The 23,678-nt window shown below is 41.4% G+C and overlaps 1 protein-coding gene across 2 annotated transcripts in view; it reads left to right on the top strand.

Annotated features, from left to right (window-relative positions):
• camkk2 (calcium/calmodulin-dependent protein kinase kinase 2) overlaps positions 1–22,582 on the top strand; it is a 76,686-nt gene extending 54,104 nt beyond the window's left edge. Inside the window, exons 11-19 of one of the 2 annotated variants that reach the window (XM_074690872.1) lie at positions 1,589–1,788; positions 1,933–1,986; positions 2,090–2,163; positions 2,327–2,414; positions 2,966–3,097; positions 3,975–4,078; positions 5,441–5,477; positions 13,019–13,038; positions 15,605–22,582. In XM_074690872.1, the coding sequence (XP_074546973.1) occupies positions 1,589–1,788; positions 1,933–1,986; positions 2,090–2,163; positions 2,327–2,414; positions 2,966–3,097; positions 3,975–4,078; positions 5,441–5,477; positions 13,019–13,038; positions 15,605–15,677 (782 nt within the window). In that variant the 3' untranslated portion in view covers positions 15,678–22,582. Of the gene's footprint in view, positions 1–1,588; positions 1,789–1,932; positions 1,987–2,089; positions 2,164–2,326; positions 2,415–2,965; positions 3,098–3,974; positions 4,084–5,440; positions 5,478–13,018; positions 13,039–15,604 lie in introns of both variants that reach the window. The other variant, XM_074690871.1, reaches the window with a different exon arrangement.
• Positions 22,583–23,678: the final 1,096 nt, after the last annotated feature.

Raw genomic sequence — 23,678 nt, 5'->3', positions numbered from 1 at the left:
TGATACTTTGATAGAGTAACAGTTGGAGGTGAGGTGCAACATAGAGTCCTTTAAGTTTTCGGATGGCTGACAGTCTTTGTTGGCTACGTTTTTGAATGTCCGTGATGTGTTGATCAAAGGTGAGTTTTTTGTCCAGAGTTATTCCCAGATATTTGAAAGTGTCTACTGTCTCAACTGTTTGGGTGTTTATGATGATGGGGTGCTGGGGTGAGGGGGGGCTGATCAGTAATTCCTTTGTTTTATTTATGTTGATTTGTAGATGATTGTCCATGCACCAGTTCGTGAAGTGTGTGACAGTGTTGTAGAGTCCGAGGTGGATTGACTGTCAGAGAGGAGCGCAAGGATGGCTGTGTCGTCTGAGTATTTGAGATATGTTGTGGTGGGAGATACTGAGGCAGTCGTTGGTGAAGAGTGTGTACAGGAAAGGGCTCAACACACATCCCTGCGGGACCCCAGTGTTGATGGTGAGAACAGGGGATGTGGTTGAGCGTACCCTTACTGCTTGCTGTCTGTCAGTAAGGAAGTTGTGGGTGAGGTGGATCAGATGGGGGGGGATGTTGAGATGGAGTAGCTTCTGGATCAGCAGGTGTTTCAGTAGGGAGTTGAAGGCAGAGCTGAAGTCTATGAAAAGAATCCTGGTGAAGTTGCCTGGGGGTCCAGATGCTGGAGAAGGAGGTGCAGCAGACAGGCTACAGAGTCCTCTGTGCCTCTCGTTGCCTTGTAGGCAAACTGGAGGGGGTCCATGTGTGGGGTGGCAAGTGGAAGGAAGATGTTCAGCAGGAGTTTCTCCAGGCACTTCATTATTATGGAAGGGGCGGAAGTGGTTGAGTTCTGTGGGTCTGGGTTTCTTTGGAACTGGGATTATGACAGCAGTTTTCCATATTGTGGGTTTTGTGGCAGTCCGGTACGCTTGACAGAAGAGTGAGTGTAAAACCAGAGAGAGCTCCATGGCACAGGTCTTTAGCACCCTGGCTGGGATGCCATCAGGTCCTGAGGCCTTGTGTGTTTTGCTCCGGCTCAGCTGATGCCGTACCTCCTCCTCTGTAAAAGGGGCCGGTTCAGGGTCTGGTGGAGGGAGGATTCTCAGTGTGGCCTGACACTCGGGTGAGAAGTCCTGATTGTCAAAATGGGTGTAAAATTTATTCAGAGCAGTGGTGAAGGTTTCTGGGTCACTTTCTGTAATTGTGTGTTTGGGTTTGCCTCCAGTCAGGGTTTTGACCTTCTGGAAGGCTTGCTTAGTGTTCATGGTGCTGAATTTGGACTCAAGTTTGTGTTTGTAATCCAGTTTGGCTTTGAGTATGTCATTCTTTGTTGTTTGTTGTTGTTGTGACGTTGAAGGAGAGGGAGAGGTGGGTGAAGTAAACAGTCAAGCATAAATGCCTGAAGTTTCTGCAGCTGAATTCCTTCCATCCAAATTTTATTGTCAACCAACAACAGGCTAGTTCAAAATTAAAAATACAAACTGTAAATTTGAAAAAAGAAGTGTAGTATTGTGTTTTTTTTCTGTTTTTTTTTATCAATCTGACATTTCTTGCTGAATTCCTGGATCATATTGTGTGGATGTAATACTTCTTTCTCTGTCAAACAGTCCACTACCAGAGAATCATTCACAGAGATGTCAAACCCTCTAACCTTCTGGTGGGAGAAGATGGACACATTAAGATTGCAGACTTTGGAGTCAGTAATCAGTTTGAGGGGGCAGACGCCCTTCTGACTAGCACCGTTGGTACACCTGCCTTCCTCGCCCCTGAAGCACTCTCTGAAACCAGGAAGAACTTCTCTGGAAAGGTGAAGCAACTTTTAGTGCTCTCACGCCCTCTGGTGATGATATTTAAAATGGATGAAACATTGCTATTGTGCTTTGAAAGAAATATTTCTGCCAGAAATAACCTGAACCTGAATAACTTTAACTTTATTGTGTTTGTTGTTTAGGCTCTGGATGTCTGGGCCATGGGTGTGACACTTCACTGCTTTGTCTTTGGAGTGGTGAGGAAGAGATTATCACATGCTGGGACTGACTTCTTTAATTTTTTTAAGTTTGATGAATGCAGCACTTTTTTAACACAATCTAACTGTCTTTGATCCACAGTGTCCATTTATGGACGAGCGCATCCTCAGTCTCCATCAGAAGATCAAGACACAACCTGTGGAGTTACCTGAGCAGTCAGTTCTCCTCCTACAAACATATTATATCTGCCTAATCACTATTTGGCAATCAGTAAATGGTTGTTGGTTTACACCTTACATAATATTTATATTTCTGTGGTCACTTGTTTTTTAGTTTATTGGTTTGTCTGTTCACTTGTTCTTTTCTCTGTCTTAACAGGGCAGACATCTCAGATGATCTCAAAGATTTGTTGTTGAAAATGCTAGAAAAGAATCCAGAGACAAGGATATCAATCCCACAGATCAAGGTAAACACATACTGGTTTCCATGATGTGCTGATCAAGTATTACTGATACCAAGCAGAGTTCAGTGAAATACTTGGTAACAGGAAGAGCCTGTGAGGCCAAGTATTTCTCACAGCATCAATAAATGATAGCCCAAGATGAGAGATACATCCTGAATCACTGCTTTCTGTTCTCCTAGTGATGGACAAGAGTTTTATCATCTAAACTCTATTTCCCACAATAATGTGGTTTGGCTTCCACTGCCATCTAGTGGCTTTATTTTACATTGCATAAATATCATGTTTCTTTGAAATCAGCCTTAGCAGTGTGTGTGGTGTTTAGCCTGAAGCATGTGCATTGACATAGAGCACATGATGATATTTTGCTCTATCATTTTCCGTTTTTCCTTTAACTTAACTGGATATGACAGAAATGAATGTTCCTCAATCCTGTGTTTGTTTGGCTTCTTTCGCACTTCGTACCTTGGTATTCTTTATTCACTCACATATAATCTCTGTTAGTGTTACTCCTGAGACATGGTGTATTATTAATAAACCCTTATGCTTGTCTCCAGGTGCACCCATGGGTGACGAAACACGGTGCTGAGCCTCTCCCACCGGAGGATGACAACTGCTGTATGCTGATTGAAGTGACTGAGGAGGAGGTGGAAAACTCTGTCAAGCACATCCCTAGCCTGGCCACAGTGGTGAGCTTAAGTTAATGTGTCTAATGAGTTTAAGCCTCTGGTAACAATCAGTCAGTGACTGATGCGCTGCTGGCTCATTAATCATCACAAACTCATATTTATGGAGTTAGTGGAAGTTCATGCAAGGACATGGAAGTCATACGCCCAGCTGTGATCAGCTGATAGACTGGTGTTCAATCTCTAACCTCACAGCATGTGTCTAACGATAAGGCGGCGTATTTAAATCAGGTCTTCACTCTGTCTTATCACTGCTACCTTGTTGCTACCCAGCTGCTGCTTTCTTAATAATACCTTCTCCACCCCGGCCTCCTCCTATTAAGACTCTGTATGTATCGTACTGATATGTATGCATCCTTCTAAACTGTATGTACATATGGGGGTTTGCTATGCACTTCCTGGAAAGCTCGAGCAGGCTGCTTGGCTAATCCAGGGAGTACTCTGAAAAGCAGAGCTGTGACGCCAATTCTAACTGTATCCATCTGGCAATAAATGGTTCAATGTATGACGAGAGTGTTCCTGACTGAAATTTCATAAGCAGATCAAATGCTGTGTGAGGTGCTAATAATTTCTAATCTTGAAGTGAATTTGTTGAAGTGGAAAGGATTGTGTGTGTTTTTTTTATTTACATAAGTCCCATCACACCATCCTACAGACACTATGACACTACCACCTACTCCCTGAAAGCCTCTGAACTCTGTGCCTGAGCAGATATATGACTCATCCAGTCCTTTTAGGAAAGTTTCCCAGTAGTTCTATAAGTGGGTGCCGGATATTGTTGTTCTGTCTCTTTTGTGTTGGCTAATCTGAACTGTGGGGTCTGGTAGAAAAGAGCAGACCTGGTACTCATACATGCTCATCGTTTCCCTCTCTTTTCCAGATCCTGGTGAGAACGATGCTGAGGAAGCGCTCCTTTGGGAACCCCTTCGACTGGGCACGTAAAGAAGAGCGCAGCAATTTGAGTGCATCAGGGCAGACACTCACGTAAGGTCTGTATTCAAACACTCCACTGACCCTAAACCAGTGTTTCCCAAACTTTTTTTCAGGCGACCCTCTTTTTTGGAGGAACAAGCCACAATGACCCATTCCAAAATATGTCCAATCTGTAAATCAAGTGACAGGATACCTGTGCAAAGAAATAAAAAGGTTCTTTAACCATGTTTCTGCATCATCATAAACCTTTGGTACCAGCAGGCCTTAGAGACATATTTGATAAACGAATTACAGCTTTGTTAGGTTTACACTTTGAAAATACTTACATTTTTACAGTGACAGGTTAGCCTGCTTGCTTTTAGAATCATATCCTAGTCATGTGTGCAAGATGAGAGAGCAATGCACATATCTAGTGCAGCGTCCAGTCTGCTTCTATAGTTGGTCTTCATTTTTGTGTTCTCAGAGAACCCCATTTCATATTTGTATTTCTTTTAAGTAGTCAGTCAAATTTCTGTCACTCGTGATAGACAAGAATACGTTTTTCTATTCTATTCTATTCTATTCTTTGTGGTTGTGAAAGGGATGAGAAGCAAAATACAAGACTTAGGATACGATATTCAGATGTGATGCTTATCCAGAATGAAGGTAAAGGCATCTGTCTTTTTCTTTTTTTAGCGTGACGTCACTGCAAGCTCTAACAGCTCTGTTTCTGCAGCTGGTTCCTGTCAAAGATCCAGCAGTGACTTTGACTTCCAAACTCAAAGGGGTTTTGAATCTGATTTCAAATCCTTCTTTTGGAGTAGCGCCAGCTTATAGCATCAGACTTTTAAAAAGCAGCTACATGTTTTCATATATGGTAAACATTGTGGCAATGTACCTTTACAATGAAAATATAACTAGATATTAGTGTGAGAAGCCAATCATCAGTAAACAAATCGGCAAGGAGGGACTTCTTCTGGTTAAGGAAAGCATGAAATTTGTGTAAACATTCTGAAAACAAATTTGGTATAAAAGGTCTCTGGCAACCAACCTGTGGGTCGGAACCTAGACTTTGGGAATGATTACCCTAAACCTAGGATCTCAAACACATGCCAGGGAGGGCCAAGAGGCTGCAGGTTGTCTTTCCAACCAAAAACTCCACCAGATGGTTTCACTGATTACCGCACCTTCAAGCAGAGAGCAGGGACTAATCAGTGAAATCAGCTGGTGGAGTTTTTGGTTGGAAAGAAAACCTGCAGCCTCTTGGCCCTCCATGGCAGGAGTTTGAGATCCCTGCCCTAAACTATACCTCAGCATGAGGAGTCAGATGGTCAACCAGTGCTGATGGGTCCTCTCAGCCTCAGAGGATGTTAGCACAGCTCTCTAATGTTGAAGTGTTCTGTTTGTGTCTTCTTTCCTTCTCCTGTTCTGCAGGGAAGGCAGTGCAGGCAAAGTGACATACTGCTACACTGTAAACCCAAACAGCTGTACAAGCTCATAATTTCTGAGCTCACAACTCTAAGGAAGTTGAGCTAACTATAAAGTTTTGAGCTCTGTTTAGATTTATGCAACTTTAAGTGACTAGAGCTCAATATTTTTTATCTTATTTGTGTGGAACACTCAAAAAGTTTAGGAACCATACAGAAGTTTTAAAGGGTGGGTCACAGACTTTTTTTGTGTAACTCTCAATTTGCAAACCCCCTCAAAGAGGAGTATCAAAAAAATCATAGAAATTAAAGAATCACACTGATGGACAAAATTTACCTCATTTCAGCAGCTAAAAAGGCCTGGAAAATTATTTAAGGGAAAGAATGAGGATCCTGCATGGCTGAGCTGTAATAAAAATCACTGACAGAGTTTTAGATGCAGTTGTCTTTTCATTATGAATTTAACATCACTTTCTTGTACAGTAGCTTTTCAGGGAGTGTTTGGATGTTGTTTTATTTTATTGGCATGATTTGTATCACTGAGGGGCTGAATCATAGACTTTCTATTGAGTGGACAGCGAAGCTCTGCCATTTACAAACAAAATTCCCCAAAACAACAATTTAAGAGCCTGGGCCGCTGATGTAGAACTAGGGCTGCACGATTATCGCAATCGCAATCGCAATCGCAATGTCAGCACATGCAATTGAGATTTTTCTCCATGATAACCAAGCAAGTCTGTAGACTCATCATGACACAACTTTTTTTATTAAATCGCAAGCACAATCGCAATCGCAATATTGTCCACGCAAATCCCACCTTTTCCCCAAATCGTGCAGCACTATGTAGAACCCACTATGTGTGGCCATGGCACCAGCCGCCGTGAGGCCATTTTGTGCCAGTACAGCCCCTGTAGGGGAATATACTATCTAGTGTTCTCCTTTACACAGATTAATGAGCAAGCTTATATGTATTATTAGTACCTCAGCAAACCGCCTGTTAAGCATGACATAATAGCAAAAGTAGCTGCAATTATTTATTTTACATCAGATGCAGGAACTCATGAGCTTCTGAGCAGCCAAAACTTATTTTTTGTGAAGCCTGATGTAGCGATGTTAAGCCGATGCTGACCAGCAACCCAGAGATTTGAGGGTTGAGGTAGGCAGATGGAGAGCTGCCGTTGTGGCTGCACCAATTCTTAGGGAGTGAGGTGAATAGAGTTTAGACGGCAGGCCGCAGCTCAGGCATAGGACGCGCAGCTTTGAGGACAACCAGGATCTTGACATGGGTTTATGACCATCTACAAGGAAAAGGGGGGACGCTTGATGGGTAGGTGGACGAAGATGGAGATATCTCATCATGGAAGAAAAAGGACAGAAGGTGTTATTAGTTTTAGCAATGATTTTATGAGTACCATGGCAAGATCTATCAGTTTTAGAATGTTTTAGGAATAAAGAATACATGTGCTCTTCTATGTTTAAATCAGAAAAGGTGAGATCATGCTGTGGATTATAGGAGAGAGACCTTGTCGTGTATTCACCACACCTGAGAAAACCGTAAAAAGTCTTGGCATCAAATGTGAAACTGAATTCCAGCAAGCATGGCTTTGATACTTTGATACTTTGATACTGAAAGAACTTCAGCATGATCCCAGCAGCTCTGCTTCTTTCTGTGGCTGTAATTCTCAAACACTGACCCAGTCTGTTCATGTTTCACTTCATCAAACAGCTTTGGTTATGTTTTTTTAGAGTGCATCATGTAAGGTTTCACTCAGTCATGTGTATTGAAGCGAAGAAAGCCACTTTAAAACGTTTTGTTAGTTAAAATGACGTAGGTAGTTTAACTTGCAAGAGCTCATTTGTATGAATAAAGCCATGACAGGTGGCCTGAGCTGTGCTCATTTAGTGATACAGAACAAACAGTGGAGAAATTTCCCATCATTCATTGATGGGATCATTCATCATTCATTTCCCATGCCTTGTCCATTGCCTCCTTTGTTCTGTCTCTCTTGACTCTAATTTCTTGAACATCCTAGTGAGCAGAACTGCGCCTTTGGCTGAACCTTTTGGCTAACTGGAATGGAATCGCTTTCTTCTACCAAGCTCACCCAACCCTTTCAGCCAACATTCATCTGTTCACACATGCTGCTCCTCCTGTTGGTTTAAGAGGTTTCTATTAGTGGAAAATGGTATGCAGGTAAATGGCCCCCTGAGTTCACCAAAAAATGTCAGATCACTTCTCCTGCCCTCTTTGAGATCTACCCCATAGTCATAGCCACTATCTTTTGGGGCTACAAATGGTCCTGCAAGTCCATCATTATTCATTCCGTCAACCATGCAGCTGTTGACGTCATTAACAAAGGTTGTTCTAATGCTTCCTCCCTTATACCTTCATCCGTCGCCTGATATGGCATTCAGTCACACATCAGAATATCCTCTGAGCAACTTGCATTCCTCTTTATCAATTCTCTTTTCAGATGTTCAGAAGCTCCATCCCAGGTCCAGCTCACAACTACCATCAAATAAACTCTGTTCTTAAAGGGCTCTTGCCCCAAGAGCCCACCTAAACATGTCACTGTCTCCCACTCACTTTAGATACTCTTTACATTTGTTTCCATACCATTTGATCACGTTACACCATTCTTTTCATCGTACAAACCTGAGAATCCATGTTCAACCTTGCTTTCTTTGGCTTTTTATGATGGTCTGAATTTAAGGCTTCTACCCTCCACTTTGATCCTTGTCGACATGCATGCATTCCAGAGCTTTCTCTTTCCTCATAAGTTACCATCGTGTTTTATTTAAAAAGATCAAAAACAAACCAATTTGATCATGCTACCCCAATCGTCTACTTTGACATCCAAGCACCCATAAATCCCTTGACAACGCTTTTGAACTTCCTACAAGTCAGGTGATACCAGTGCAAGACATCAGAGGAACTTCTCTTCATGTCTGAATCAGTCAAGTCGTCACACGCTTGTGGTTACATGTACACCTCTGTCAAGGTATATTTCAGTCAGGTATCTCCCCATGCACTACTCTGGGCATTCTTTCAGAATCAGGGCCGCCATCTCATCTGCATGTAGCAGTAGACCACACCACATCATCCAAATTATGGGTCGCTGGTCTTCCCAACATATCAGAATCAGAATCAGAATCACCTTTATTTTCAAGAATACAAGGAACTTGACTCCGGTTTAAACTGCACTCTCTCAGTACAAACGTGGATAGAATTACAAGAGTAGAAAAAATAGAGTTTAAGTAGTAGAAAAGAATAATAATTATTACAATATTAAATAAAGAACTCTGCACAGAGTAAATACAAAATATATACACAATTTAAGTTAGGAAAATAGTGCACTGAATAAATGTCATAAAAATATGTGCAATTTGCAACAGGGAATGGAAGATGAATGTGCAATAGAAACAGAAACAGAGAGACTGTAGCTGTACATGAGGTATATGAGTTGTTTTATGTCAGGGTTAACTGTTCATCAGAGTGACGGCCTGGGGGAAGAAACTGTTCCTGTGTCTGGACGTCTTGACGCACAGAGCTCTGTAACGCCGACCAGAGGGGAGCAGTTTAAACAGTTTGTGTCCGGGGTGTGAAGGGTCTGCAGAGATGTTACCAGCCCGCTTCCTGGTCCTGGACCTGTACAAGTCCTGGATAGAGGGCAGGCTGGCTCCGATGATTTTTTCTGCAGCCCTGACAGTTCGTTGCAGTCTGTGCCTGTCGTGTTTGGAGGCTGAGGAAAACCAAACCGAGATGGAGGAGCACAGGACAGACTGAATGATGGAGGTGTAAAAAATGATGAGCAGGTCCTGGGGCAGGTTGAACTTCCTGAGCTGTCTGAGGAAGTACAACCTCTGCTGTGCCTTCTTTCTGATGGAGTCTATGTGTGAGGTCCACTTCAGATCCCGGGGGGATGGTGGATCCCAGGAACTGAAAGGAGTCCACAGTAGACGACGTGTTGTTCAGAATGGTGAGGGGGGGGCGGAGGAGGGGGGTTTCTCCTGAAGTCCACTGTCATCTCCACAGTCTTGAGCGGGTTCAGCTCCAGGTGGTTCTGACCACACCAGAGGACCAGTTGTTCCACCTCCTGTCTGTAAGCGGCCTCGTCACCATCCTGGATGAGACGGATGATGGTGGTGTCGTCTGAAACTTCAGGAGTTTCACAGAGGGGTCCCTTGAGGTGCAGTCATTAGTGTAGAGGGAGAAGAGCAGTGGGGAGAGCACACACCCCTGGGGGGCGCCGGTGTTGACTGTCTGTGTGCTGGATGTGATGGACCCCAGCCTCACCTGCTGAGTCCTGCCAGTCAGGAAGCTGGAGATCCACTGACAGGTGGGGGCTGGCACAAAGAGGTGGGAAAGCTTGTGGTGGAGGATGTCAGGGATGATGGTGTTGAATGCTGAGCTGAAGTCCACAAACAGGATCCTCACGTACGTCCCTGCAGAGTCCAGGTGCTGTAGGATGTGATGCAGTCCCATGTTGACTGCATCACATATCTCTATTACATTTGTTCTGATCTTAACCCTCCTGTTGTCCTGGGGTCAATTTGACCCCAGGTCAATCTTTTGCTGATAAAATGTGTTTTTATTCATCAAATGATGAAAATAAAATAGAGTTTGTTCAGTGCTATGCTCTTTATGGGTACACCAAATTTCAGATAATTTGATTGAATTATGGGTGTTTTATTGAATTTCATAATATCTGTTGTCCTCTGGGGTCAAAATGACCCTACAGTAAAAAAGTGGGGCAAAGGAGCAAAAGATCAAACGATACAGCTTTCCAAAACATCCTTGATCTCAAATGCTTGATGTGTGGGGTCCAGCAGCAGTTTTGACAACAACAGAAAAGGTCTTTTCTCACAGGTGTTTGGTCTTTTTACAATTTTTTCAAGGGTAGAAGCTGGTCCATCCCAAGGACAAAACAACAAGAGAGATCATGTGACCACAACATCTTACATGACAGTGGGAGCTAACAGCCTGCTTAGAATGATAGCGACTCTCGATAGGAGAATCACTGTGATATGTTTCCACAAGCTACCCATCAATTTCACCTCATCCCAGTCCAGTTGTCTCTTCCCCAGTTACATACTAAGATTAGATATGGAAATCCTGCAGGATTGCTCAGCTCCTCATCTGAAGCAGCCCCACCTCCAGCCCAAGCTGCCCCTTTTGACCTAGCTGCCCTTCCTGGCATAGCTGCCCTTCCTGGCATAGCTGCCCTTCCTGGCTTAGCTGCCCCTCCTGGTCCACCACCCAAAGATGTAGGTGCACATGTTGCCCTTGACAGGGTGATTGAAAAATGTTGAAATGTAAAAAAAAAAAAAGCGATGCATACATCTTCAAAGATCATGCTGTTCCTACCTGCACTGCTTGCATCAGAGGGCACTTTCAGACAGTTGGTTAGATTTAATTTTACTGTTAGTTTTGAAAAGTTAAATGTTTTGGAAATTATTACTGACATTGTTTATAAGTCAGGTAGTCAGTTGGAAAAAAGTTGACTACTTATTTGAAACTGAGGTGGGCAATAATTGATGCATTATGCTCTTTAAACAGTCAAAGCAGACGGGGTCAATTTGACCCCAGAGGACAGCAGGTGTTACTATTTGCTGCCATTCAAAAAATTCAAGAGACTCAAACTCAGTTTCCTCACTAAACTTTGACATTTACCAGTCTATGAGAGATCAAATAGTCGAAAATGATATAGAGTCAAAATAATCAATTGTATATACTTCTTTCTCTCAAAAATCAGTGTATATTTAGTATAAAGTATATCTATTTGCCCTAAATTTAAAATAAAAACGAAAAACTTGTGTAAATGGGTTGGACGGAAGTCAGACTAAAGATGTAACACAGAACTGATTGAAAATAAAAGTTTTTGCTTTAAATACCAGTCAATTGAGATGGGGTCGATTTGACCCCAGAGGACAGCAGGTGTTATTATTTTCTACCATTCAAAAAAAATCAAATGATTCATAAATCGTAATCTGACCAAACTTAAACCCAGACAAAGATATATATCACTCTGTGATAAGTTAAATTGTCAATATGACATCAGTCAAAATATTTAATTGTTCATCTTTCCCCAAACAAAAACAGGGTAATTTTTTATGTTAACAAGGTCCATCTTCCCCCAGTTCATTAAATAAGGAGGAAAATTTGTGGTTACGGGTTGGACCAAAGTCAGACTAAAGGTGTAACGCAGAATTGATTCAATAAATTCATGTCTTATGCCTTAAATGACATTCAAAACCGGATGGGGTCATTTTGACCCCAGAGGGCAAAAGGTGTATAGCAGTGGTCACCAACCTTTTTGAGCCCAAGATCTCTAAACCCAACCGGCGTGAATGCAAGGGGCTCTAATTTCGTGGCGCAGCGCAGGTGGCGCAAGCCTGGCGCAGCCTGTGCAGTGCTAATTTCGTGCGGCGCACCGCCGTGCGCTGCCAATTTGACAATTTGGTAGACCGTCTGCACTTAGATGGGTGTGACAGCGCGCCAGGGGGAGTGGCAAAAAAGTGCCAAAAAACTTAGCGCCAAAAAAGTGCGCTGAAAGCTCACCAGCTCCAACCTGGTCTATCCTCGGCGCAAGGCGGAGCGCACCCCACGCAGCTGTAATTTGGTGACAGGCGCACATGTGCGCACATGTCATCAAAGCCTCAGAGGCAGGTTTCCAGAGTGTCAGGCACATTTTAATGTAGTAAACAATCACAGCAATCACTATTTAATGTAACTGTCTGAACCAGCATTTACATTTGTATCTATATTAACTGTCCGTCACATCTGATGTCAGATTAAAGCCGTTTGTCATAATGGAAAGTTAACCTGACGGCAGCTGGAAGTTTGATGCACATCTTACAATTAAACAATAAACAGCCTTAACATCAGATACTGAGTATATATCTGGTTCTCTCATTTCATTTAATTCAAAGAAAAGAGGGAGAGAAAAGACGAAGAAAAAAGAGACAAAATAAATGTATGTTACTCAGGATTTACCTGTGATTTCCCATATTTCTCTGTTTTAGTCTTTATTTTAAACGTGATCTAAAAAGATGGAGTACATTGTTGTAAGGAGGATGAGGTGGAGACACTGGGAGAGTATACAGTATATCACCAAAGGTTCTGCTATTTGGTGATGACAAACCAGGAGTGCAGGTGGATCAAAAGTATTCTGAATAGATAAGCCAGCTGTGTAATTGCCTCTTAATTTTTTACTCCGGATAAAGACAAAGAAACAGATTAAATCTGTCCCGGGAGCTGGCTCACAAGGTGACGCGCGTCGTGTCCTCCGATGCGCCCCACTGTCCATTCTCCTGCTGCAGGCACAGCGGCTCTGACCGTCTCCGCTACCAGCACTCTCTCCGTGGTGCTGGAGATCACTCAGACCAATCAGATGCTGCGCCTCAGTTGCAGGGCATTTAAAGGCAAGGAAAGGTGCTCATTTGATTGGTGAAAACAGCGCTCGGCTGTGTTAAACCCACTCACGGCTTTTCTCCTCCCTCTCTGCAATTTGCGCGGAGGGAGGCGTGGACGCGCAACTCTGCGCTTATGTGCGCCTGTACTGCGCCTCTCTTGGCACTGCAGGAAACTTGCAAAGTGCGCCGGTCATGCCCTGTGCGCACGGCGAAGGCCAGCGCAGGGCGCCTGCGCCTGCGCCTGGTCTACGAAATTAGAGCCCAAGGTCTACCTATTGAAGTCTTGAAGAAAAATTGGAAAACATATGATGTATTTCTAGTTTTTATGAGCTTAGATGTATGAATTATAATCAAGTCCCTCGTATTTAAGTATTATAAGCTGTTTTGCTTACCTGCTAAAACTCTATAGATGTTATAACTTTTTCCTTATACATTATGAGAAATTGGAACTCTAGTGTAAATTTTCAATCAGTGCCATTCTGTTACCTGCAGTTACCGTCAGTTACATGTCAAAGCAGCATCACTTCAAAACATCATATAAAAGACACACAAGGTAGTGAGATAGCTGTGACTGTATATGACTGTGAGTGCCTTGTTGTCTGGCTCATAGCTACAAACAACATGTCTGAGACAGTCAGTAGGGTGGCTGACAATAAGATGGCTCCTGTTCTCTGATTTGTCTGCATGTGACTGTGTGTCTATCAAATTAATATAGTGTTTAATTGAGTAATAAGGAATGTTGCACACAGAATATTTTTATTAAATATGTACTTGCCATTGCCCACTGCCTTAAATGTTCCCTTTGTAGTAATTCAAAGGTTTATCTGTTCAGTTTTGTCTTAGAAGTACTGCTTTAAAATAACAGACCGGCTGACATGCATTATGCATGATACAGTTTTTATACTGAAACCAAAAACTGGGATTTAACATCTATAAAATTATAGTTATTCATAGAGTGAAGTTAAATAAGATAAATAGTGACAATCTGGAAATGTGCACATCCTGCCCCTCTACCCCCTGCCCCCTGCCCCCTGCCCCCATTGAGCCACCCTAGTCTGAAAGTCTGGACATGCCCCAGCACAGAGCCACACAGTGTAGTATGAAAGCTGACAGGCTTTCAGGTTTGATCACCAAAAGCTGGAGGAAAACTCATCAGTTGATTTCTAAAGAATGAGAGGAAAGATAGACAAACTGAAACTTCTGTCCCAAAGGGAGTAGAAAGGTGTTTCCTGTATGAGCGTGAGAAGTATTAACGATCAGCTGATGTGAAGTAAACGCGTGCCAAAGCACAGCACTTTATTACAATCCACAAACTGATTAAGATGACGGTTAAATTAAATATAACCCACACGGAGTGACAGAGGGAAATTCTGCTTTTAAATCTTTTAAATCTGGGCATAGCAGAGAACGGAAGTTTTTCTCACAGGATATTTAGATCATGATGTGAATCATTACAGCATAGAAAACACAGAGGTATAGATAATAGTGCGTCTGTAAACACTGGTAAATGATCGTAGGAAGCATGGATTTGATTTCCTCAAGCAACTTTTTTAGCCATGGTTCACGTTTGTCTATAATGTGCAAGCTTCGAGGCAGAACTCTATCATGCGTGATGAGGAGTGATTCATTTTCTATTGTTTTCAAGATCTACCAGGGAAGCCTTAAAGATCGACCGGTCAATCGCAATCGACGGGTTGGCGACATCTGGTGTATAGCAACCTGGAGGACATTACAAGGGTTAAAGAGCTTAGATCAGCTGATCTTGCTTCTCATAATCCTTTCACTGTTTTGGGGGGGTTCAGTCATACCCAGGAGCTACAGTGGACCTTTCAAAGTTTCCCACAACGCTTGCATCACTTTTATTATTATTCTCATTCATTTAAATAAACTGTCAAAAGGCAGTGTTGATGTGTGTTCTTTGCTAGTGAAGTGGAGCTTCTAGTAGAGTTTCAGGAGCAGGACCACACCTCAACCTCACCCCTTTATATATTTAAATCCTCCAAACCCTTCTCTTCCTGTTTGTTCTCGCTTTGCCACAACACAGCAACAAACACAAAGAAATGAAGTTAAAGAAACATGTTCCTGAGATGATGAAAAGTTTCTAAAGTTAATAAAGAAAGATGTCCAAAAGGACCCACAGTCAGTCTGGGTTCAGACAGCTGCAGTCCTTGTAAGAATTAATATAGAAGATGAGAACTCCGCTCTTGACTCGGACTCAGAACATGAGGACTTAACTCAGATTACCCTTGGGTAACTCAGACTTTGAGGACTTGAGACTCATCTCAGACATGAGGTTTGGTGACTCTACTATAGCGTTGCCCAATGCACAGACGTAGTCCCCACATGACCAAAATCTCAGCAGCCATCTTTGGGCATTCTTGGGCTTTACTTTTGGAAACTGGAGGAGGCAAGTCGCCCATCTTTATATAAAATTCATACTACTAAACCCAGGACATTTACTGATCTGGCTAAGTTGTGACTCATTCATTTGCATGAAGCCTGTGAAAATGCAGATGTGCCTCTTTGCCTTCCTCTTTAAAACAACTGCTTTTAGTTTCTCTTTGTTTGTAGTTTGAACTTTCCTTGTTTGCCTCAGTGCTTTTCATTATCCAACGGTTCAATGGTTGATTTTGATTTTTAAATGTTCTTTATTATTGGCTCATTCTTCTCTCTGAAGAGGGTAACAGCACAGATGACAGGACAGATGATAGACTTTCAGCAGTGCCACGACTGAGGCTGTGATTGTTTTTGACAGGAAACAGGAGAGCAGTGACGGCATGAGGGGGATGGACCTACCCTTCATGGGAGAGGATGAGTCTCTTTCCTGATGCTGAGGGTTTAACCTGTACACTGGAATCTGCATGCAGCCTCACAGCACGACCCCCCTTTACTCACAGTTTAATACTGTCACTGCCATCTGTGTGCACTTCTGTGTGAATGGACAGGTGGAACCAAAAGGAAGAAAGAAGGATATAAGGCACTTTCCAAAGCTCATCTTCACTTCTCTCCACTTCAGAGGCTCCGTGTTTAGATATGGGACCTGACACCATGACACAGGAACCTAAAGAAGAGAAAACTCCTGAACTCTGAACTGGTCTTCAGCGTCTGTCACCCTTCTACTCCCTTATCTTATCCTGCATGCATCTACAGTCCCCACATGCTTTGTCTCAGGCTTCAACTGTACAGTTTGGTGTTTTATCATGTACTCTCTGCATGTACTTCTCCATTCAACTAGACTGTACTTTCAGGGACAAAGAAACACAGGACAGGCACACAGAGACACTTAAAATTGGTACAGTGACACGGTCATGGACAAAGAGACACAGGGCATTGACACAGGGACATGGGGCAGGGATAAAGGGCATTGACACAGGGTTTGACACTGAGACAAAGGGCAGGGAAAAAGGGACACAAGGCATTGACACAGGGACACAGGGCTGACACAGGAACATAGCGCATTGACACAGGAAAGCAGGGCATTGACACAGGGACACGGCATACACAGGGCATAGACAGGGACAAAAGGTAGGGACACAGGGCAGGGACACAGGGCATAGACACAGTGACACAGGGCATAGACACAGGGCAAAGACAAAGACATGGGGACACAGAGGACAGACACAAGGCAAAGACATTGGGACACAGGGCAAAGCCATGGGGACACAGGGGATAGACACAGGGCATTGACACAGGGACACAGGGCAGGGATACACAGTCAGTGGTTGGAGAGGTGAACTGGCTTCCCCAGAGCTGGGGTCTCATGTACAAAGAGTGTGTATGCACAAAAACGTGGCATATGCTCTTTTAACGATAAAATGACCTTGGAAATGTGTGGTGCCTCATCTTACTTCATGGCTAGCATGCCACATTTCTACAACTGTTGATTCTTCGGCAACACTTAGAGGTTATGCTGGGAAACAGTTAACACATTTTAACACACAAGTCTGCAGTCACATTAGTGGATTTAAAAGCATGCGCACAGTGGTGCAAAAAAAAGCTTTAAAACAACAACTGCTTTATCAGATTGATAAATCTGTACACTGTAAACAGTGGAATAAGAAAAGAGCATGTATTAAGAGACAGAGAGGATGTACTGGACCATGTTGACAACTGGCTCATCAGACACTTTAGGTTCCTGAGGGTAAGCCATGTGAATCCCATAATTCTGTCCAGTCTTCACAGCATCATTAGTCAGTGGTCAAGGGAGGTGTCAAAAAAGTTACCACTTATGGTTTGCATATGTAAACAGGGGCATGGACAGGGAGAGGTCGGGACTCTAACATGTGCACTTAATTCCACGCTGATTGGGATAAACAAAGGAAATGTGCTTGGATTCATGCTTGTGCACAAATTCATACATCTGAATATTTTTGTGTGTACAATGTTTCTGAGTTTGAAGTTTCATTATGAAATCCACACAAGTCTTTGAACATCAGGCCCCTGGTTTTTTGAAGGGCCTGTTTCTTGACTCTGAGTATCCAGCTCACTTGTCCACAAAGGGGCAGGGCTCAGTTTTGTAAAATATTTTCAAGAGTAGAAAATGTACAGTTTTTCCTGAAACTTAAAGGGGAGTGGAAGTAATGTTTACTTCATTCCATTCCATCTTAAGGCAAATGCTATACAAGCTACTTTTAAGCATTTGCAAGCTCACAAACTTCTTTCCACAGTCTGGTTGGTTCATTAAGACTCTGGTTTACTGGAATTAATCAAAGCTTTAAAATTATGTTGGTGTGCTCCTTAACAATCAAATTATCACCACTGGGTTTAAAGATAGCAAATGAAAAAGCTCCTACACTGCATTATTCTCTGCAGGAGTTTTAATTGTTGGTACATCATGAAAGTAGCGGTCAACAGATTTCACAGGAGCTAAAAAAATGAATGTTTGTCAGAGAGATTCTGTAGCCATCAGGTGCAGTCCTAACTCATGTGTTTTACCTCTTACATCTATTCTCTCTAGTTTGAAGGGTTAGTAAAAATGAAGCCTATGAGGAAGTGCTAGAAGTTGCTGTTCATCCAGAATCTGCTTGAGGCTGGCTGCAGAAAGACCGGAAGTCACATACACACCCAGTAATAAAAACAGACTTTACAGCATTAAAAACATATTTACAATCTGGTTAAAAAAAAACTGCTTGGATCACAACACTGATTTCACTATCAGCACACACTGTATGGTGAGTGAATTTTTTTCTAACTCTGTGGTTTAGAAGTTCTTAGGATCATCTGATTGTCCAATCATAAACACAGCTCAGGTCACATGACTGACAGGTGCCCTGTAGCTGTTCTGACGGAAACTCACAGCCAGCGTCATATCGATTGTGGCTGCTTCTGCAGATTTGCTTTATTTCACGGTATTAGGAGCGGGCGGGTGAGGCTATTCATGAAGGCTACACGCATGTTTTATAGTCTATGGTTCAAACATTTCCATGATGGACCCCATTTATCAAACATGTGTACCCTCAAAAAACGTGTGTATGCTCATTTTCATGCACAGATCGGCATTTATCAATCTGAACATGGGCGTCAGGTACTTTAAAAAAAAAACACGCCAGGTCTGAGTTCACATACCCAAGTTTTATGTTAGAGAGAAGCGCGTTGCAGCAAGGAAAATCCATCTGTGGAGGAGAACTATTAGAGCACAAAACATTTGCAGACAGAAAAAATGATGTTATTAGATTAATATTTTGATCATTGAATTAGATATGACACGAAGAATGTCTAACATTTTTCTCTTCTTCTGACAATCTGTAAAATACATTGCTATGAAAGAGTAGCGTGAGCTGTCAGCTGGTATAAAAAAAAAACATGTTTCATTTATCAAGTTGCTTTAAATGAAAAATGGAGATGCTGATATTAGTTTTTAATACACTCCCATGTCCATGATAAAGTCTCTGCAGAGAACATTCAGTAATGAATCAAACTCTTTGCTTGGATTTTTTAAAAGGGACATATCATGCTGATCTGTGATTTAATACTTACATATAAAATAATAAAGTTGAAAACAAGAACTTTCACCCCCTGAACTTTCAAAAAATGAGATATTGTATTTTTTCTGATATCCAAGAAAATAGAAAATAGGTCATTGACATTTGGCTTCGAGATTTCGACCTTCATGACGACACGAGGATCCTTTCTTTTTATTGGAGTAATCTGATAAAGCAGCTCCTCCTCTGTGATGTTAGTTAGTCACACAACTGCCACCGAGGGATACACCCACCAAGAGCCGAGTATAATCGTATAAACTATACATGTTACAGTACCGGTTTGACTCACTACACTGAAGCATCCTGAGATGATCTGTGTCGAGGTGGATTTTCTTCCTCCTGAGCTGCAGAACCGTCCGGGTCTGACTCGGGGTCCAATACAAAAGGACGTATCCTACACTCTGCCATTTTATTACTGCTATCAATGCCTTACGGTGAAGTTTTGGCAAACAGCAAACTCGCCGGGTTTCCCTAATCCAGTATGGCGATTTTGTAAATACTGCCATGCTGCAAAAAGCGCCCCCTGGCTCTACCCCCTCCGCCCCTCTGATAGAATTGACCAATCAGAGCACAAAGGGCTGTGACGTTGCGAGGTTACTGGAGGTCATTCTCCAAACGGAGCGTTTCAACAAGATCTTTAGAATGGTCTAAACTGAGGATATAGAGAACGCTGTTGTGGGGCAATGAAGGAACTAAATGACTTGTACTGAGGGCAGAAATGCTTTACAGGCATCCTAGTCTGGCAGAGTGCAAAGGAGAAACAAGCATGATATGTCCCCTTTAAGGAAGCTGCATTGATCACAGGAAGGCGATGATTTCACTCCTCGCAATATTATCACATAAATGTGAACTGTGTGTGAAAAAGTGGATCATTTCATAACAACAGACATCCATTACCATGGGATCACAACCAATCTGTTTGTCATGGCACAAATAATGGTACATAAAACTCAAGTAAACCTGCACATAATTGCGATACACTACTTGTCCAGACACCAAAATTAAACAAATGAAGTTAATAGGATAAGTTTTAAGTTGAACTACTTTGCAGTCTTGAAATTTTTTTATTATCTGTATTTGACACAGTGAAGGTTGGTCTGCCCCGTTGTCACTTCTGCCTGAAACTGAAGAAGTGGAGCCCTTACTGGGTCTGCGTCAGTCTGTAACAGGTTCAGGCTCAGGCTGGAGTCTGCAGCTTCTCTCAGAGCTCAAACACATTTTTAAAAGTCAACTTTCCATGTTTCTGGACCTGAACGGAAACAATAATACTGTGGCCTCTAATAGTCAAGTATCATAGATTAATTAATCAAGGTATAAATGAAGGATGTTTAAATTAAATGTTAAAGACTCTGCTGTAGTTTAGTTTGTCTCATTCACACTGCTGACAGCTGCAGTGATTTCCTTGCAGACAAGTTTTTTCTGACTCACTTAATGTAGCGCTACTTTTCTGGCTGCCAAACAACATGGCATCATTTCTCTCTACCTTGGTTGCTACGTTGTCAATCTCCAGCACAGGAAAGTCCCCATTTTCCTGTAATGCATCTCTCCATGTCGTAAATTCTGTGGCTCCAGCCAACCTTAACCTGGAATACATAGGGGCGTACTGATTAAATTACGATTGTTTTCAGCCACCACATTTATCAACACTTGATCAGAGGTACGCCGTGATTGGCCCGGGTATGCGTGTTTCGTAAATCACATGTGAACGTTGCCGTAAGCTCATGCTGTGTTCCAGGCAACCCGTAACTCCTGTTTTCCCACCTGTAATTAGTGGTAGTGCACTGGAATGGCAGTTGAACTTGTAACTTCCACTCTGTGAAATTGAACCAGATTGGTGCACTCTGAGTTACGACTTGTGACGTCACATCACTTATTTTTGTAGTTTATCAAAGCAAGGTCCTGCTCTAACATTACTCATCTGCTAATGTTAACTCATCATTGGCAGCTGCTCTGGCATTAGCTAGTTTTCAGTGCATTAATCAACACAAAATATGTTTTAATATATTGACAAATACCGTAAAATAATAAGTATAAGCTTCTGTTGCTTTATGCACAATTTCCCCTCCTCAATTTTACTTAAATGAGCAAGTTGCAGGCTCTTCTGGTGATTGAAATGATTAAGAATTATACTTATAATGTCTGTAATGTTGGTTTGAATTCCTTGTGCTTTAATTGAAGTTGTAATTTGCCTGGAACGCTTTCAGGTCAGAACTTAGAGATTTCCGATGTGCAGGTTGCCTGGAACGCAGAATCATTTTTACACCCAGATCAGTGCCAGTTCCCATGCAAGATTGATAAATGAGGGCCATTGTGAAGTCACACATTTATTCCTTGTGTATGTGTTTGTTTCACCTCTGAAGTGGAAGTTTGTATGTTGACTGAAAAAAAGGAGACTAAACCTTAAATTCAGATTGTGAATGTCTCTTCTTGTTTTATTTGCTGTTTTATATTGTCATGATTACAGAAGTTGTTGTAAAACAGCACATTTTAATACACCCAAAAACTGAAACCCTGTCTGATTTTGTATTGGAGGGTATTTAAAGAAAAAAAAAACATTAACCTATTTGTTCTTTAAGGGGCTATAACAGGCAGTGAGTGTATTCAGAGGAAGCACAGTGCAGCTACAGACTTTTTGTACAAATCTATGCATGACCTTTCTGTAGTCCTGCTGAAGGTTGTCATCTATGGCCGAAGGAGGAAGCCACTCTGCAAATGTTCAAACTGTAATGATGAAGTCCTTTAACTGTTTATGTATTTGATTTTAGATGATCCCAAAGCAGTAATCTTTCCACTTTCCTTCCTTTGATTGAACTGTCATTTATTTTCTTTTATTTTCTGGTTTTCTTTAATATTTGAACCGGTTCAGATGAAGTCTTGTGTCTCTAACAGGGGATATTATCCTGTAAATGAAATTGCCATTTAATGCTTCCACACACTAATCACTTCAGCATACGTGTGTTGATTAAAAAATGAAGAAAGAGACTTTTTTAATGTAAAACATGCATGTCCTTGAACTGTACACACTGTATGCCTGCTTTAAAGACAAGTACTATGCATATAATGTGACTTTCTCTATACGGTGCAGTGTACTGGGCAGATGAGGGCTGTGCGTGGTTGACTCATCATTCATTTGTGCTTAAAAAATGCAGTAAGTTGTGCTTCCCACTGAGGAAGGCTACAAACAAGGACTACTGTTAGAAATCTCCACAGCATCATCCTTTTTCTTTTGAGGAGTGTTTTCACATTTCATAGTTCCAAAATAAGAACCAGTTATTCCCCTATGATTTAATGATGAGTGGTGTTAAACTGTGAAGTGTTACTTCATTTAAACCATATTTTTACACATTTAGCCTCTTTATATTGAGAATTGAGTATTGTCGCTTTAAAGAAGTTAAAGTTTTTACCCTAAGCAAAGACAGCTTGTATCTTCTAGTGAACTTTTAGGATAAATCACAGCCAGAGAAGAGCTTTAGGATGAATATTTTATACTCTATATGTAAACCTGTGCTTTGTTTTAATGCTGAGCTAAGTGACTCCTCACACAGTTTTACAGGCTGTGCTGTGAATTGGTTTCACTGAGACCTCAGAAGGCTGTTTTTCCCTGAATGCATGCCAATATATTGAACACATAGCACTGTACCATTACAGCATGACAGGTCCTTCACTACACAAAGGGTCTTTAACACTATAATTATTCTATACATACTGTATCTTGTTCAATATTTGAATAAAATATTATTGGCTTTTTGAAATCTTTCTCTCACTGGTGGGTGCTGTGCACTGTATCGTGAGGCTTAGAGGGACTCTGTGGAGCCTGAAAATCACATTCTGTTCCTTAAGTATGTCAACAGCAGATCCTCTGCTCCTGCACCATGCTTTCATCTGAAGTCAAACATCCAGGGCTCTAAAAACAGACACACAAAGGGTGAATACCTTTTCAGGATCATTTGTGTGTTTTTAAACTAAAAGTTTAAATTTAAAAAATTTGGGGGACAAAATAATGGGCTGGCAAAATTTTGACAAAATTAAAATGCTGAAAAATACAGACAGAGTCATCCCTAGGATTTGTTATAAAACAGCCAGGGATAAATTAGCTGTCAGGGTTCAAAAAACTTAGGAAATAAGAAAAATAAAAAATAAAAAACATGGACTAACCCCTTCTAAAATTTTGACCAAAAAAAAAAAAAATCTTGTAAAAGACACTGGGGACACTCCTAGGGCTGTCATAATAACACCCAGGGGGAATCAAACTCTATCTATCTATCTATCTATCTATCTATCTATCTATCTATCTATCTATCTATCTATCTATCTATCCATCCATCCATCCATCCATCCATCCATCCATCCATCCATCCATCCATCCATCCATCCATCCATCCATCTATCTATCTATCTATCTATCTATCTATCTATCTATCTATCTATCTATCTATCTATCTATCTATCTGTCTGTCTGTCTATCTATCTGTCCGTCTGTCTATCTATCTGTATCATAAAAATAAATTAAAATTACTTGTGATGTATTCTTACAAAAATTCCTGTCTTCATTTTATTAAAAGTATAAAATACAATAGAATAGGACTTTATTAGTCATGCATCAAGTACAATGAAATTGCAAAAGCCCTTCAGTCAGTGCACATCCATGTGAGACAAGTACAATAAAGTACAGTGCAGACATAAGTGAAGTAAAATAAGAAAACAAATAAAATTGAATAATATATATATATATATATATATATATATATATATATATATATATATATATATATATATATATATATATATATATATATATATATATATATATATATGTATATTTACACACACACAGTGGGAAAATTAATC

Source organism: Halichoeres trimaculatus, unplaced genomic scaffold, assembly GCF_033239565.1.
Source record: "Halichoeres trimaculatus isolate MK-OKI-2021-1 unplaced genomic scaffold, fHalTri1.1 fHalTri1_scaffold_16, whole genome shotgun sequence".
In the NCBI taxonomy this organism is placed as follows: domain Eukaryota; kingdom Metazoa; phylum Chordata; class Actinopteri; order Labriformes; family Labridae; genus Halichoeres; species Halichoeres trimaculatus.
Note: the sequence above shows the minus strand (reverse complement) of the source record. Positions and strands in the feature narration are given on the sequence as shown.